The 15,115-nt window shown below is 40.9% G+C and overlaps 1 protein-coding gene across 2 annotated transcripts in view; it reads left to right on the forward strand.

Moving 5' to 3' along the window:
* ASB14 (ankyrin repeat and SOCS box containing 14) overlaps positions 1-15,115 on the forward strand; it is a 52,431-nt gene that overhangs the window by 3,240 nt on the left and 34,076 nt on the right. Inside the window, exons 2-3 of one of the 2 annotated variants that reach the window (XM_073592249.1) lie at positions 9,757-9,907; positions 10,248-10,300. In XM_073592249.1, coding sequence (XP_073448350.1) covers positions 9,783-9,907; positions 10,248-10,300 — 178 coding nt within the window. In that variant the 5' untranslated portion in view covers positions 9,757-9,782. The remainder of the gene's footprint in view (positions 1-9,756; positions 9,908-10,247; positions 10,301-15,115) is intronic. The other variant, XM_073592250.1, reaches the window with a different exon arrangement.

The raw sequence follows: 15,115 nt of genomic DNA on the forward strand, positions 1-15,115 counted from the left end.
CATTGATAGTTTCAAGAAACTATTAGATAAGCACCTGAACGACCACAACATACAGGGATATACGATGTAATACTGACATATAATCACACACATAGATTGGACTTGTGTCTTTTTTCAACCTCACCTACTATGTAACATTATCTAGGTTCACACATATGTGGTGCAGGAAACTCCGTGATCCCTGCGTGTCTCCCGCATCGCGTTGCACTGTGTTTGCGATTCGCTGCGGGTGTCAATACAAAGTTAATGACACGCGTTTCAAATGCAGTGCGGTTTGCCTGCAGCGGATAGCATGGTGAAAAAACGACCATGCGAGCCGTTGCTGTGCAGCTCCAAAAAAGGTGTCTGCACTTCTTTGGTGCGATGCGGTTCAAAATGAATGGGCTCAAGGGGGCGTGGTCAGCCGCGGAAGTGAATGGCCGCATTGTAAGGGAGCTCCGCAATCACGGACTTCCCTGAGCGACTAGCCAAGCAACTTGAGAGCCCTGAGGACACTAACCTGCACCGGAGAGCAGCGGGAATGAGAGAAGGATGTCAGCAAAATGGAAGTCCAGAGAAGGGCCCTGCAAACTTAGTGCATTCTGCAACCCAGAGAAGCAAAGATAACGCTAGCTCCTCCCCTCACTAAAACATGGTACAGCAAGCTGCCCAGGCTGAGCATGGAGAAGAGAATTGCACTGCTACACGGATCCATAACAGCAGTGACCACCAGGAGGACACACTGAGTCCAGTTAAAGCGGAGGTCCACTGAAAAAAAATATATTAAAAAGCCAGCAGCTACAAATACTGCAGCTGCTGACTTTTAGTATATGGACACTTACCTGTCCAGGGAGCCCGCAATGTCGGAAGCTGAAGCCGATCCGTCCTTCGTCTCTTGGCTGCTGCCGCCGCCATCCTCGGTATGGGAATAAGGAAGTGAAGCCATGCGGCTTCACTTCCTGGTTCCCTACTGCTCATGCGCGAGTCGCACTGCGCGTCCTCTCTGGTCCCTGCTGTGTTCTGTGTCTCAGGTATCTGCTCCCTCCTCTCCCCTGAAAGGTGCCAAATGTGACACCGGAGGGGGGGAGGAATCCAAAAAGTGGAAGTTCCATTTTTGGGTGGAACTCCACTTTAAACAAAAAAGGATTTCTTCTAATGAAGGTAATGCTAACACAGCAAATCTTGAGCATAACTGGCTATTTGAAAATAATCCATATAATGAAAAGTTAAATGCAATACCAACAGCAGGTCAGCCCATACTTGATTCAACGATTAAGAGGTGCATTGCAGCACGATATGATAAACTTTATGCAGAAATCTAAAATGAAGATTGATGCAATAGGAAAAAGAGTAGATTATGTGGAGAGTAAAATGTGTGACTTCCCACTTTGATCTGGAGGAAGAAGTTAAACAACTCAGAATTAAAGTGGGAGATATCGAGGACAGAAACAGAGGAAACAATGTGAAATTCAGAGGCATACCTGAAAATGTGAAACCGTCAGATCTGAAATGCTTTATTAAAAGAAGATCTCAGAACTAATTCCTTCAATTCCGCAACAAGAGCTTGAAATTGATAGAGCCCATAGATTACCTAAACCACCTCACATCGCAGAGAAGCTACTAAGAGATGTCATAGCCAGAATTCACTTTTTTGGGGTAAAAGATCAACTAAAGCAATATGCACATCGCCACTTCCCACTCCCTGATCCATATGCGGGAATCATCCTATACTCAGATCTATCTCAAGTGATAATTCTAGCGCACAAAGATCTTAACTCAATTACAAAGATCCTGCGAAACCATAGCATGATTTACAAGTGGGGATTGCCCGCAAAAATACTTGTGGATCATAAAGGCACCTCATACTCAATCAATAACCTGGATCAAGGCTTGAAAATCCTTCTCTCATATAGGGCCTTCTCCCAAGTCAGGAGGACAACCCAATGGATAAAACCATACCTGGAACAATGTCCCAAGATTGGAAAAAAAAAACCTAGATGAGTGTATTCTACAAAATCTTTTTCTACAAATTGGGCCCACTGCAAGCCCATTCTATGCTAAAACTCAGGGTTTTCTGAAGCACAGGGAATCCAAAACTCAGGTAATCTCATGTTATTCCCGATATCCCCTGATATTTAGTACATGTTACTGTACACTGGAGTTGCACTACAACTCCTTTTTTTTCATGTTTTTTGTATGTTTATGTTAAATGACTTTCCCTGTTTCTTTATTACCTATATATTCTACTTGGAGCAACATCTCCACCTACTGGAGGGAAAATATAACTACATTACTTCTGTAGTATACTCACATACAGGTATAATACTACACCTCAGCATTCATTTTCTTATCTACAATGAATCTTAAACTTATGTCGTTGAATGTGAAGGGCCTAAATAGCCCTTATAAACGGAGAGCTCTTTGGACTGATGCTATAAATTTCGGAAGCGATATAATCTGCATCCAGGAATCATACATCGCAAAAGATAATCCACCCAAATTTAATCATCAAAAATTCTCACAAATATTTGTTTCTAACAATATCAAAAAGAAAAGGGGTGATTACGGCAATTAAAGACACTGTCTCTTTTCAACAAATAGATATCAAAACAGATACCCAAGGAAGATACATAATTCTGGTAGCATCTATAGACAATACAAAATACATAATTGTCAACATTTATGCCCCCAACAAAAATCCTCACCAATTTATCCGGAAAGTTATCTAGAAAGCACAAAAAATACAGAAGGGATATCTCATTATATGCGGAGACTTCAATGCACCAATGAATCTGGTTTTGGACACATCCAAGAAGGGAAAGATTTCCAGAAGCGGAATAACTAACATCTTTTCAGCAGAAGACATGTATGATCCCTGGAGGTGTTTACACACTACATAAGACACGTTCATAAAACATATTCCAGAATAGACTATTTAATCACAGACAAAAATCTCCTACCAAAGATAACAAATGCTAGCATTCACAACATAACGTGGTTTGACCACGCACCAATTACACTTGAAATTAATTCAAACCAAACTTGTACCAATAATTATCTCTGGAGGAATAATACCTTTATTCATTCTCAGGAGAAATATCTGACTGTGATGAAAAAAAGCCTTGAGGAATTCTTTGTATTAAATGATAAAGATTCTGTCAAAAGCTCTACCTTGTGGTGTACTCACAAAGCTTATGCTAGAGGTCTTCATATACAAATAGCCACTAGGGAAGAAAAAAGTAAAACTAGTAAAAGAAATAAATTTTTAAAAGATCTATCCAAATTGGAAGAAATACATAAAAAAACCCTCAAGCTACAAACCTAGAACGCCAGCTTAGTAACCTAAGAGCCAACTCATATCTGTTCTTACTGCAGATCACGACAAGTATCTCAAAAAATTAAATTTTAATTATTATTCCCAAGGCAACAGAGCAGATAAATTGTAGGCCTCTCAACGACAACAGCGCCAAAATAAAATTAAAATTCATAAACTTACCCATCATAATTCAGGAAAAGTAATACTTAATCCACATGAAATTGTAGATACATTCTTGCAGTATTATAAAGCATTATACAACCTAAAGGTTGACAAACATACCCTCCAACCTAACACCGACAAAAACACAGAATTTCTAGATAATGTGAATTTACTTCATACTGACCCTATATCATTAGAACAGCTTAACAAAGCAATATCAAATGAAGAAATTCTAAAGGTCATCAAAGAGCTGCCAAAAAATAAATCGCCAGGATCTGATGGCCTGTCAAGAGACTATTATATAGCCTTCAAAGTGATTTTGGTTCCCTACCTCACAAACATGTTTAATCAAGCAGCAAATTCTAAAATGTTCTCAAAAGAACTATTGGAAGCCATAATAATAACATTACCAAAGCCAGGAAAGGACCCTTCATCCCCCTTATATTACAGACCTATATCTCTATTAAATTCCGATCTTAAAATATATGCAAAGATATTGGCCAATAGACTAGTTAATGAAACACCCTCACTAATTAGACCTGACCAAGTAGGCTTCGTCAAAAGAAGACAAGCACCTGACAGCACTAGAAGGATGCTGATCCTAATCAATCTACTTCATAATGAACGAATACCATCTTTACTTCTAGCATTAGACGCTGAAAAAGCATTCGATAGAATGCATTGGGAATATATATCAAAAGCATTAACCAAATTCGGTTTTCAGGGCTTTAAACATTCTGCCATTATGGCATTATATACTCAACCTACTGCAATAGTTTTTACGTCAGGTATATTATCTAGAAATTTCACCTTAGCCCACCAAAATGACGGCGGCAAAGTGTTTTCAATATCCTGACCGGACATCATATGACGTGATCAGGATATTAAGCTGCTGCGCGCCCCTGGGGGCGCGCATCACGGCGATCGTTGTTGCGGTGTGTCAGTTTGACACACCGCAACTCCAATCTAGGTAAAGAGTCTCTGACGGAGACTCTTTACCACGTGATCAGCCCTGTCCAATCACGGCTGATCACGTTGTAAATAGGAAGAGCCGGTGATCGACAAACGCAAGTAGAGGAGAGCAGATCGGCTGCTCTCCTGACAGGAGGGGTCTGTGCTGATTGTTTATAAGCACAGCCCCCCCTCAGGATGGTCATCCACACTGGACCACTAGGTATGCCCCCTAGACGCCCAGGGAAATACAAATCTGTGCCCAGGCAGCTGCCAATCAATGCCCAGGCAGCTGCCAATCAGTGCCCACTCACAATGCCTACCACTGCCAGTGCCACCAGGGATGCCTATCAGTGCCACATACCAGTGCCCTGCAGTGCTGCTTATCAGTGCCCATCAGTGCTGCCTATCAGTGCCACCCATAAGAACCCATCTTTGCAGCCTTTCAGTGCCCATCAGTGCCACCCATGAGTGCCCATCAGTGCCGCCTATCAATGCCCATCAGTGCTGCATATCAGTGCCCATCGTCAGTGCCCGCTCATTGGTGCCACCTCATCGCTGCCGCCTTATCAGTGCCCATCAGTGAAAGAGAAAACTTACTTATTTACAAAATATTTTAACAGAAACAAAAGCAAAACTTTTATTTTTTCAAAATTTTCGATCTTTTTTTATTTGTTTAGCAAAAAATAAAAACCGCAGAGGTAATCAAATATCACCAAAAGAAAGCTCTATTTGTGGGAACAAAATTATAAAAATTTAGTTTGGGTACAGTGTAGCATGACCGCGTCATTGTCATTCAAACTGCGACAGCGCAGAAAGCTGAAAATTGGTCTGGGCAGAAAGGTGTATAAGTGCCCTGTATTGAAGTGGGTAACAAACGGGACCAGACAAGGTTGCCCATTGTCCCCACTAATATTCTTCTTCGCGATAGAACCGTTACCGGAGTATATACGATCATCCCCAAATATCAAAGGAACCATAGGACAATATGAGCATAAATTAGGTTTATTCGCCGATGACATCATACATACGTATGATTACTAACCAAGCCTGAAATATCTCTACCAACAGTACAAGCATTACTAGAAAAATTTGGGGAGGTGTCATATTATAAAATCAATCAAAACAAATGTTATACCCTCCGTATGAATCTTCCTACTGCGATAATCAATAATCTGTGCACAAAACATGGATTTAACTGGGATAACACCTAGATAATTTATTTAGGAATACAACTCACCTTCCCACCAACAAAAATATATGAGGCAAATTTCCCCTCCCTATTAGAACAAGTCAACAAAGATCTGCAAAACATATTGAAAACCCATCTATCTTGGGTCGGAAAAATAGCTGTACTTAAAATGCAGCCCCTCCTCTGCCCCCCCCCCCCCCCGCTGTCTACTGGGAGACGCACAGCATGACTCGCGCATGTGCAGTAGGGAACCAGGCTGTGAACCCGCAAGGGTTGCCGAAGATGGCGGCGCCTCCACCCGAGAGCCGAGGGACAGATCGGCTTCAGGTGAGGACATCGCGTGGCACTCTGGACCGGTAAGTGTCCATATTTTAAAAGTCAGCAGATGCAGTATTTGTAGCTGCTGACTTTAAAGAAAATAAACATTTCGTTGGAACTCCGCTTTAAACATTTTATATGGAATAGAAAGAAACCCAGAGTGGAATTTTCAATTTACTACAATACATTTTCAGAAGGAATGAATCTACCAGATAGACCAGATGAAATTTTGGCTCACCACACAGGAAGACAAGCTATGGTTAACCACTTGCCGCCCGCCATATAGCAGAATGACGGCGGCAAAGTGGTTTCAATATCCTGACTGGGCGTCATATGACATCCTCAGGATATTGAGCCGCTGCGCACCCCCGAGGGTGCACATCGCAGTGATCATTGTTGCGGGGTGTCAGTCTAACACCCCGCAACACCGATCTAGGTAAAGAGTCTCTGACGGAGACTCTTTACCACGTGATCATCCCTGTCCAATCGCGGCTGATCACGATGTGGATAGGAAGAGCCGTGATCGGCTTTTCCTCACTCGCGTCTGACAGACGGCTGCTCTCCTGACAGGGGGGGGGTCTGTGCTGATTGTTTATCAGCACAGCCCCCCTCGGATCCCACCCAGGACCACCAGGGAAGCCGCTCAGGACCACCAGGGAAGCCATCCACACTGGACCACCAGGTATGCCCCCTAGACCCCCAGGGAAATACTAATCTGTGCCCAGGCAGCTGCCAATCAATGCCCAGGCAGCTGCCAATCAGTGCCCACTCACAATGCCTACTAGTGCCACCAGGGATGCCTATCAGTGCCCAGCAGTGCCACCTATCAGTGCCACCCATAAGAACCCATCTTTGTAGCCTTTCAGTGCCCATCAGTGTCACCTATCAGTGCCACCCATGAGTGCCCATCAGTGGCCATCGTCAGTGCCATCGCCTGCTCATTGATGCCAACGTATCGGTGCCGCCTTATCAGTGCCCATCAGTGAAAGAGAAAACTTGCTTATTTACAAAAATTTTTAACAGAGACAAAAGCAAAACTTTTATTTTTCAAAATTTTCGATCTTTTTTTATTTGTTTAGCAAAAAATAAAAAATGAGAGGTGATCAAATACCACCAAAAGAAAGCTCTATTTGTGGGAACAAAATGATAAAAATTTAGTTTGGGTACAGTGTTGGATTACCGCGCAATTGTCATTCAAACTGCGACAGCTCTGAAAGCTGAAAATTGGTCTGGGCAGGAAAGTGTATAAGTGCCCTGTATTGAAGTGGTTAAATATAGAAAAAGATTCTACTAAAAGTTATGATCTCTATGCTCTAGCTAATACCTTACTCCCTAAAGTCTATTAAGTATCAAAGCCACAATATTAGCATGGAAACACATCCTCTCTAAAACTAAAAATATAGAAAAAAAATCCAAAGTATCTATCCCAACAGAAGTAATAAATTATTGTAGAATTAGATTATCAGTAGATGACTGGATTCAACCAGGCTACCATGTATACAAAAAAATCTACCTTTGCACTTCAGGTCTGTAATTATGAGCAAGCTTGGAAAGTGTAACCGTTTAAAAGATTTCAATCCCATTAAACATATAGAAATTCCCTCAATATTGTGGGAGTTCTTTACTCACCAAAAGGAACAAAAAAGGAGAGGAATTTCCATTATCTATAATCTACTGACCTCCCATTCAAAAAACAAAAATGCACATATGATGAAATGGAAGAAGGATTTAGATCAAGAATTTTCCTGGGGACCAATGGAAAAAATCCATAAAAATATTTAATAATTCATCGTTGTGTTTTGAACACTGTGACAATGCTCAAAAAATAACAAACAGATGGTATTTAACTCCATACAAATTATCAAAAATCTATCCTTCCACATCCGACATTTGTTGGAGATGCAATGAACAAACTGGCAACCTTTTTATGGACACATTTTATGGAGCTGTAAAAACCTGAAAAGCTTTTGGAATTCAGTAACATCCTTCATAGCAGATATTACAGGAAACCTTTCCACGCTTACTCTTGCTACAGCCTTATTAGGTTAAAATCTTGATAAATATCCCATAATATACAGGAAAATTGTGGTTCATATTTTAATAGCGGCAAGACTCACAATAACGAGTCTGTGGAAATCTATTGATGCACCTAATCTATCTACGGTTATATCCAGACTAATTACTCAAGCACAATTCGAATTGATGCTAGCATACAAGAACTACTCCACCACCACCTTTAGAAACAAATGGCATAACTGGTTATCTCACTCTAGAGCCTGTAAGTACTTAAAAGAATGTAAATTATAACTTTAACCCTCAGACTGGAATACTATGATCAATCATTTGAGTAAAATTTTGGTGTAGTTTATTATTTCTGGTTCCCTCTTCTATTATTCCTTCCCTTATTAAAGTTTAAATGGGCTGAATTATAGATTTAACTTGGTGACCTCCCAGGCCTATAGTATGAACCCATTAAAGGGGTTGTAAAGGTTTGCGTTTTTCACCTTAATGCACCCTATGCATTAAGGTGAAAAAACATCCGACAATACCGGCCCCCCCGTTTTACTTGCGGGGAGGAGCTGACACAGCTGCCGAGGGACCCCAGAAGACCAGGTTCGGGGCCACTCTGTGCAAAACGAGCTGCACAGTGGAGGTGAGTATAACATGTTTGTTATTTAAAAAAAAAAAATGCCTTTACAACCCCTTTAAGGGTAGGCAGGTCCAGGACATCAAGAACTGCACAATCCTATACTAAATTCCTTTATAGTATTGATATTACTACTAATGTTGATTACTGTATATGGCAATTTGTATTTGTATGTTTCTTACTTAACATAAATAAAAATTTACTGTTAAAAAAAATGAATGGGTTTAAATCGCAACCAAAATGGTTGAGAACGAATGCCAATTTGGCCACACTAATGATTATACAATTGAACAGACGTTCTTAAAACAAACATTTTAAAATGAAATTACTAGTGTATGGTCACGTTTAAAGGAGAAGTCCAACCTGAGCTTGTTTGGTTGGGCTTCTTCTCTGGGTCATAGGAAGGCAATTTGTTTTGCACTCCTGTGACCCATTTTCAGCAGAGAGCGGTCTGAAGTCCGCTTTCTTCTGACGTCACTGGAATCAGTCCAGGCACTGCTTCAACACAACAATAAAGTCTGGATCCACCAGGTGCCTGTCTCAGGCTCTCAGCGGGCCACTGAGATGGCCGCTCCCTGCCCCTCCACAGCTCAGCGCTCCAATGAACATGGAAGAGAGGAGAGCTGCTGACTAACAGTCAGCAGCTCTCCGCTCGAGAAGCTGAGAGAACCGAGCCAATGGCGGCAGTTTGATCGATCGGTTCTCAGTGCAGAGATGCCGGGGGACAGATGCAGCATCCACCTAGGTAAGTTTGATGGGTTAAAAAAAAATACTTCTCTTTTAACAATGTATTAAGTGCTTGTTTAGCACAAAGCTTGTTCATACATCCAAAACTTGCATATCAATGGTACTGCGGTTCTTCAAAAACAATTTTGGTCTTTTATAAAATTAGTAAATAATCTACTATTCCAACCTCTGTATTTAAAGCTGGCCACACATGTTATAGTCCAACTGTCCAACTTCTTCCGAGGACCATGTAGTGTCAGCATGTCCTGGTTGGAATTGAGGCACATTGTATGGGTAGGGCCCATGCACTACATAGATGGTAACACTAACAACACATGTCCAGCTTTAGAAGACGTTAAACACATCATCTCTTGTGTCATTGCCAGCGTTGTGTGAGAAAAAATGACATTATAATACATTGCAATGTTTTCTTTGCAACACAAACCAAATGTAACTGTCTGTCAGCTTTCTCTTTCAGTGTTCTCCAAAACATGATGGATTTGTCTATGTTCGGTGATGATCTGGATGATGATGTTGCAGCCCAGTATGTTATACATCAAAGTCTTCAAGAAGCCTTCAAAAATGATTCTGTTGTGAAGACCATAGAAAACAGCAGGTAACATTTTGTTTGCATCAATATGAATGAATGAATACATTTCAACTGAATATCAGAGACCCAAAGAAAAACAAAAACATTTAGAATGTGGTAATTTTTTTCAATAAGGCAGTGCAAACAGCGCCAATGGTGTACAATATCCCTTGGCAAACAATCAGATTTAAAGTGGTTGTATAGGTTTGTTTTTTTTTTGTTTTTTTTTAATAACAAAAATGTTATACTTACCTCCACTGTGCAAAAGTACTTCCATAGAGCACTTTGTATATGATCAAAAACAAAATGTGATACTTTTACAAATTTTATAAAAAATAACTTGTATGTAATCATTTGTTGCTTTCAGCCCTTTTTCCATGAGTTCAGAACACAACAAGATTGTGGCTGCCATTCGAGTCGGTATGTGACTTTAACTTTACATGTTTTTGTCTTATGGCATTGTTCCAGTACATTTTTTCTATTCTCTAAAGACAAAACATAGTTGTCAACTGGTCTGTTTTATATGGTATAGAAAGGTAAAACATACACATATTGAATATATCCCTGTACATTAATTAATAACTTTTTTTTTTTAAATAGTCTAACAATTGAAAGAGTGAATAATATATACCATGAATTCAATGGTTAAAGCTGAACTCCAGGAATTACATTACTTGCATACTTACAATAGTCCATCTTGCACCAATGTACGCATATCTCATACCTGAGACACTGCTGTGAAAGATGACAAACGCTGTAGTAGTTGGCTCTACTACAGAGATTGGCACGATCTTCTAGGACATGTGCCAAGCAGCTGCCCCACTAAACACTGAGTGCAAGGAATTGCTTACTCAGAACTGCCATCATTTACAGCAGGGGTGTCCAACATTTTAACCTTCGGACACATTGGAAGAACAATTTTCTTGGGCCGAACATAAAATACAATAAGGACAGTTATCGATCACTGATATAGATAATGTCCATATCTGAGTAAAATAATTTCATTTTTTAATATATATTTTATTATAAAAGTAAAAGAGGGCAAGATAAAACTAGAGCGAAATGTAACACTGTTTTTGATAAACTACCACATCAATATCTGGTTCGATGGATGTACAGTAATAGCAATTCTCAATGAGTTCTCAAGGTGCTCATCAGATGTTTTGGTTCTAATTTTGCCTTTCGTGTACTTCATCCCTGAAAATAGTTGCTCACAAATAAAGGTGCTGCCAAAAATTAATGACATGAATAAGGCGTGACTGCGAAGAGTGGGATATTTTTCTTCTTTATAAAAGTCCAATAAAAAGACACTGTCAAATTTTTCTTTGGCCGCATGTGTTTTTGCAAGTGTAAGCACATTTTTACAAAAACTAACATTTTTAACCACTTTCCGCCCGGCCTATAGCAGATTGACGGCCAGCAGGATAAAATGCCGGTGCATCTCTGATCGTGGTAAGAAGCCTCTGACAGAGGCTTCTTACCACATGATCAGCTGTGACCAATCACAGCTGATCATCGCGTGAACCAGGAAGTTCCGGTAAACGCCATTCCTAGGTTCGCGCTGACAGGGAGAGCAGCTCTCCCTGTCAGAGGGGGGGGTCTGTGCTGATAATCAGCACATTGATGAACAGAAACAATGATTATCAGCACAAAAATAAAGGAATTATTCCCGCGCTAACAGGTATAAGTTCTGATAAAAATCCTAAGGACAAGCTGCATGCACCAAATACAGGTGCAAACCGAACCTTAAAGGGACATAGAAATATTAGATGGTGCTGCGCTAATCCTAGACACCCTTATTAGAAGACTTAGGGTGATAGTGAATAATTAAAAGGTGGTGTAAACATCAAGGAAGTGTTGGCATCAATCATAGAAAATCGCACTCATAAATAAACATTAGCAGTGCTAAAAACAAATAGATGTGAAAAATAAAATCACTAAAAATTCACTCATCATAAATAGTGCCATTAAATAAATCATCAGTCCATAACTGTAATCATGTGCAAAAATCAATGGTGTCAGCAATCATCACATCGTAACAAGGAATCTGTGTGACTCAAATTGAGTAGCAAGCAAAATAGCACATAAAGTGACAAGGTGCAAGGTGAAGAAAATGAGAAAATAAATAAATGTAAGCCAGTGCAATGTTCAGGGATTGTCCGGAACTATGGCAAGCGATATTAATAAATAATGTGACTTGGATAGTTTGGCATGCACCAGATGTGACAGTAAAAAAAGTCCTTTTTAAATAATAGTGGTAGCGTCCTAACATGCAACAGTCGCTCCGTGGTGCTTGACGTAAATCACATGGTGCTCAGCTTCGTGTAAACACACTCATGTAAGAGATGGCCCCTTACCTTAAGGCAATAGGGCAAGCGCATATAACCAGGGGTCTTTACAAGGGTCCTCCTTGAAGCAATGGAGCAAGCACATATGGCCAAGAATCTTTTAAGGGGGGTCCTCCTAGGATGCAGAGACCTATCCTCGCGGTCCTAGTTACAGGGGGTGGTTCCCTCGGTAAAACAGGGGGATAAAAAACACAGGGAGCCCCAATAGTGTAATACTATTTAAACAAGTACTTTATTAGGTAAAACAGGGGTACTCACATAAAAACCAACAATAATGTTCCTATCTCCGACGAGCGGCGAGCTCGTATCACTATCACAGTATGTAGAGCCTGTCCCGTCCTTACGCGTGACGTCACACCGCACGTGACTTCATCAGAGGATAAGTACAGGCTAGGATCTTGTCTTTAAATAGTCTTATAATGGGCGCTAATGAGCGGCCATTTTCCCGGAGTCTTATGGTTAACATTACGGCGGCCATTTTCCTGGGGATCGTACGGCGCGGCCATGTTTGGGTGTACAATACGCCCGCCCATCCTATATACCAGCTGATCTAAGCGGCCAATTAGGTGGAACATGCCTTCCCTCATCTCCCGCACTGTCAGCAAGGAAGGGTAAAGTGACTGATGCTCGATCCATCTCTTGTCAGGAGGAGTTTTACGTGACAGATGTATGGGAAGGGAGGTAACATACTGCAGGGGCATCAGTAGTGTAATAAAGGATCAATAGGGGCTGCTAAAGCTGTATTCTCAAAAACATACAAACCCACTAAAAACTGGCAATATTCGCCATTAAAAAAGGGGAAGATTATAAATCATTTAAAAAGGTGTATAACCCATACCTAAATAAACAACGAGAAAACAGAAGGGACAGGCGCTCAACACTGTCATAGGTAAAATATAACCCAAAGTCATATGGTAAATATCAATCACATGAATTTGAACATTTTAAAACAATAAACAATAAATAGATATAAGCATAAATCAAATAAAATAGATCAATATTAAAACAGTAAGAGCAATAAGAAGTGGGCTGATAGGGCAAAAACGTACTGATAAATAAACCCCAAAAATATGGGACTGAACTAAGATACAGGGGAAGGGGGCTTGATTGATACGGAAATCCTAACATCATATCCGATTATAATGATTATCAGCACAGTCCCATCAGATGTGCCACCACAGCTGCTAAAAAGTGCCCATAAGCTGGCAGTCAGTGCCCCATAAAAAAACAGATAACAGTGCCTATCACAATGCCAATCAGTGCCCAGCAGTAAAACCTGTCAGTACCTCATCATTAGTGCTGCCCATCAGTGCTATCTGTCAGTGCCAATCAGTACCGCCTATCAGTGCCAATCAGTGTCGCCTGTCAGTGCCCATCACAGCCACCTGTCAGTGCCCATCACGGCTGCCAGTCAGTGCCCATCATGGCCCCCAGTCAGTGCCCATCATGGCTGCCAGTCAGTGCCCATAACAGCAGCCTGTCAGTGCCCATCAGTGCCACCTACCAGTGCCCATCAGTTCTGCATATCAGTGCCGTTTATTGGTGCCCATCAGTGCTGCATATCAGTGCCGCCTATCAGTGCCCATCAATTCTACATATCAGTGCCTCCTTATCAGTGCCAATTCATCAGTGCTGCCTCATCAGTGCCCGTCAGTGAAGGAGAAAACAAAACGTTATAACCGAAACAAAGAAAACCTTTTTAAAAAAAAAAAATTGGTCTTTTTTAGTTTGTTTAGCAAAAAATAAAAACCGCAGAGGTGATCAAATACCACCAAAAGAAAGCTCTATTTGTGGAAACAAAATGATAAAAATGTTGTTTGTGTAGCATGACCGTGCAATTGTCATTCAAAGTGCAACAGCGCTGAAAGCTGAAAATTGTCCTGGGTGGGAAGGGGCGAAAGTGCCTGGTATTAAATGGTTAAGTAAGTTTATGATTTTGCGTTGGGCTGCATTCATAGCCATCTTGGGACGCATGCAGCCTGTGTCCCCTGATTTACAGAATGCTTTGTATTTGTTTTCAGTGAAAACATGGTAGAGAGGCAAGGTGGAGACGTCAGGTTTGTCTAGCCAGGTGGTGCCGACAGGGCTACCAAGAGCTTGAATATCAGCTGATGCCGCAGGAATTGTCTGAAATTCAAGCTATGTTTTACCAGCCTATGCCACGCACCCAATCACTCCCAATATATCACTGTATGAGTAAAGTGTTTGTCTAGCCAAAGCTGTTTTTTTTTTCTTTAGTTTTGGATAGAGTGGCTGTGGAATCAAACCCCTGCCATGTGTTTACTGCTTGAAGTGGTAGACTGGTGGTGCTGGAACCTTGGGAATATTTACTTGTGTACCGATTGATGTATTTGACCAAAATGTACTGGTGGCATCTCAATGGACATATAAGTGATGGGTGAGTTCCTCTTGAAAACTGAGGAATTGGAACAGTTGCCTCATATTCTAGAAATTAGGTTTGAGAGTGAAAATTAAAGTGCCACACCAAGATTTTAGAGACCAAAATGAGGTTTTATGCCAGGCATATTGCAGGTGCTACATCCAACACTTTTCAGGGAACGTACATTGCCCCCTTCATCAGGGTTTAAAAGAAACAGTATAGGTAGGAACTCAAATTGAAAGTTTAAACTCTGCGTTTTGAACATTCAGCACTACTTCAGCAGCTGATGGGCTCAAAACACAGAGTTTACACTCGGTGTATGTTCCCTAAAATGCGTTGGCTGTAGCACCTGCCATATGTTTTGAATAAAACCTAATTTCGGATACTAAATTCGTTGTGTGGTGCTTGGATTTCACACGCAAAAATTTTACTGCTATCCAGCACTCCGTTAGATAGATTTCCCTCATTTACTGGAGACAGCGTATTCACCAAACAGTAGAGGAGGAA

This window comes from Aquarana catesbeiana, linkage group LG07 (assembly GCF_042186555.1).
Source record: "Aquarana catesbeiana isolate 2022-GZ linkage group LG07, ASM4218655v1, whole genome shotgun sequence".
In the NCBI taxonomy this organism is placed as follows: domain Eukaryota; kingdom Metazoa; phylum Chordata; class Amphibia; order Anura; family Ranidae; genus Aquarana; species Aquarana catesbeiana.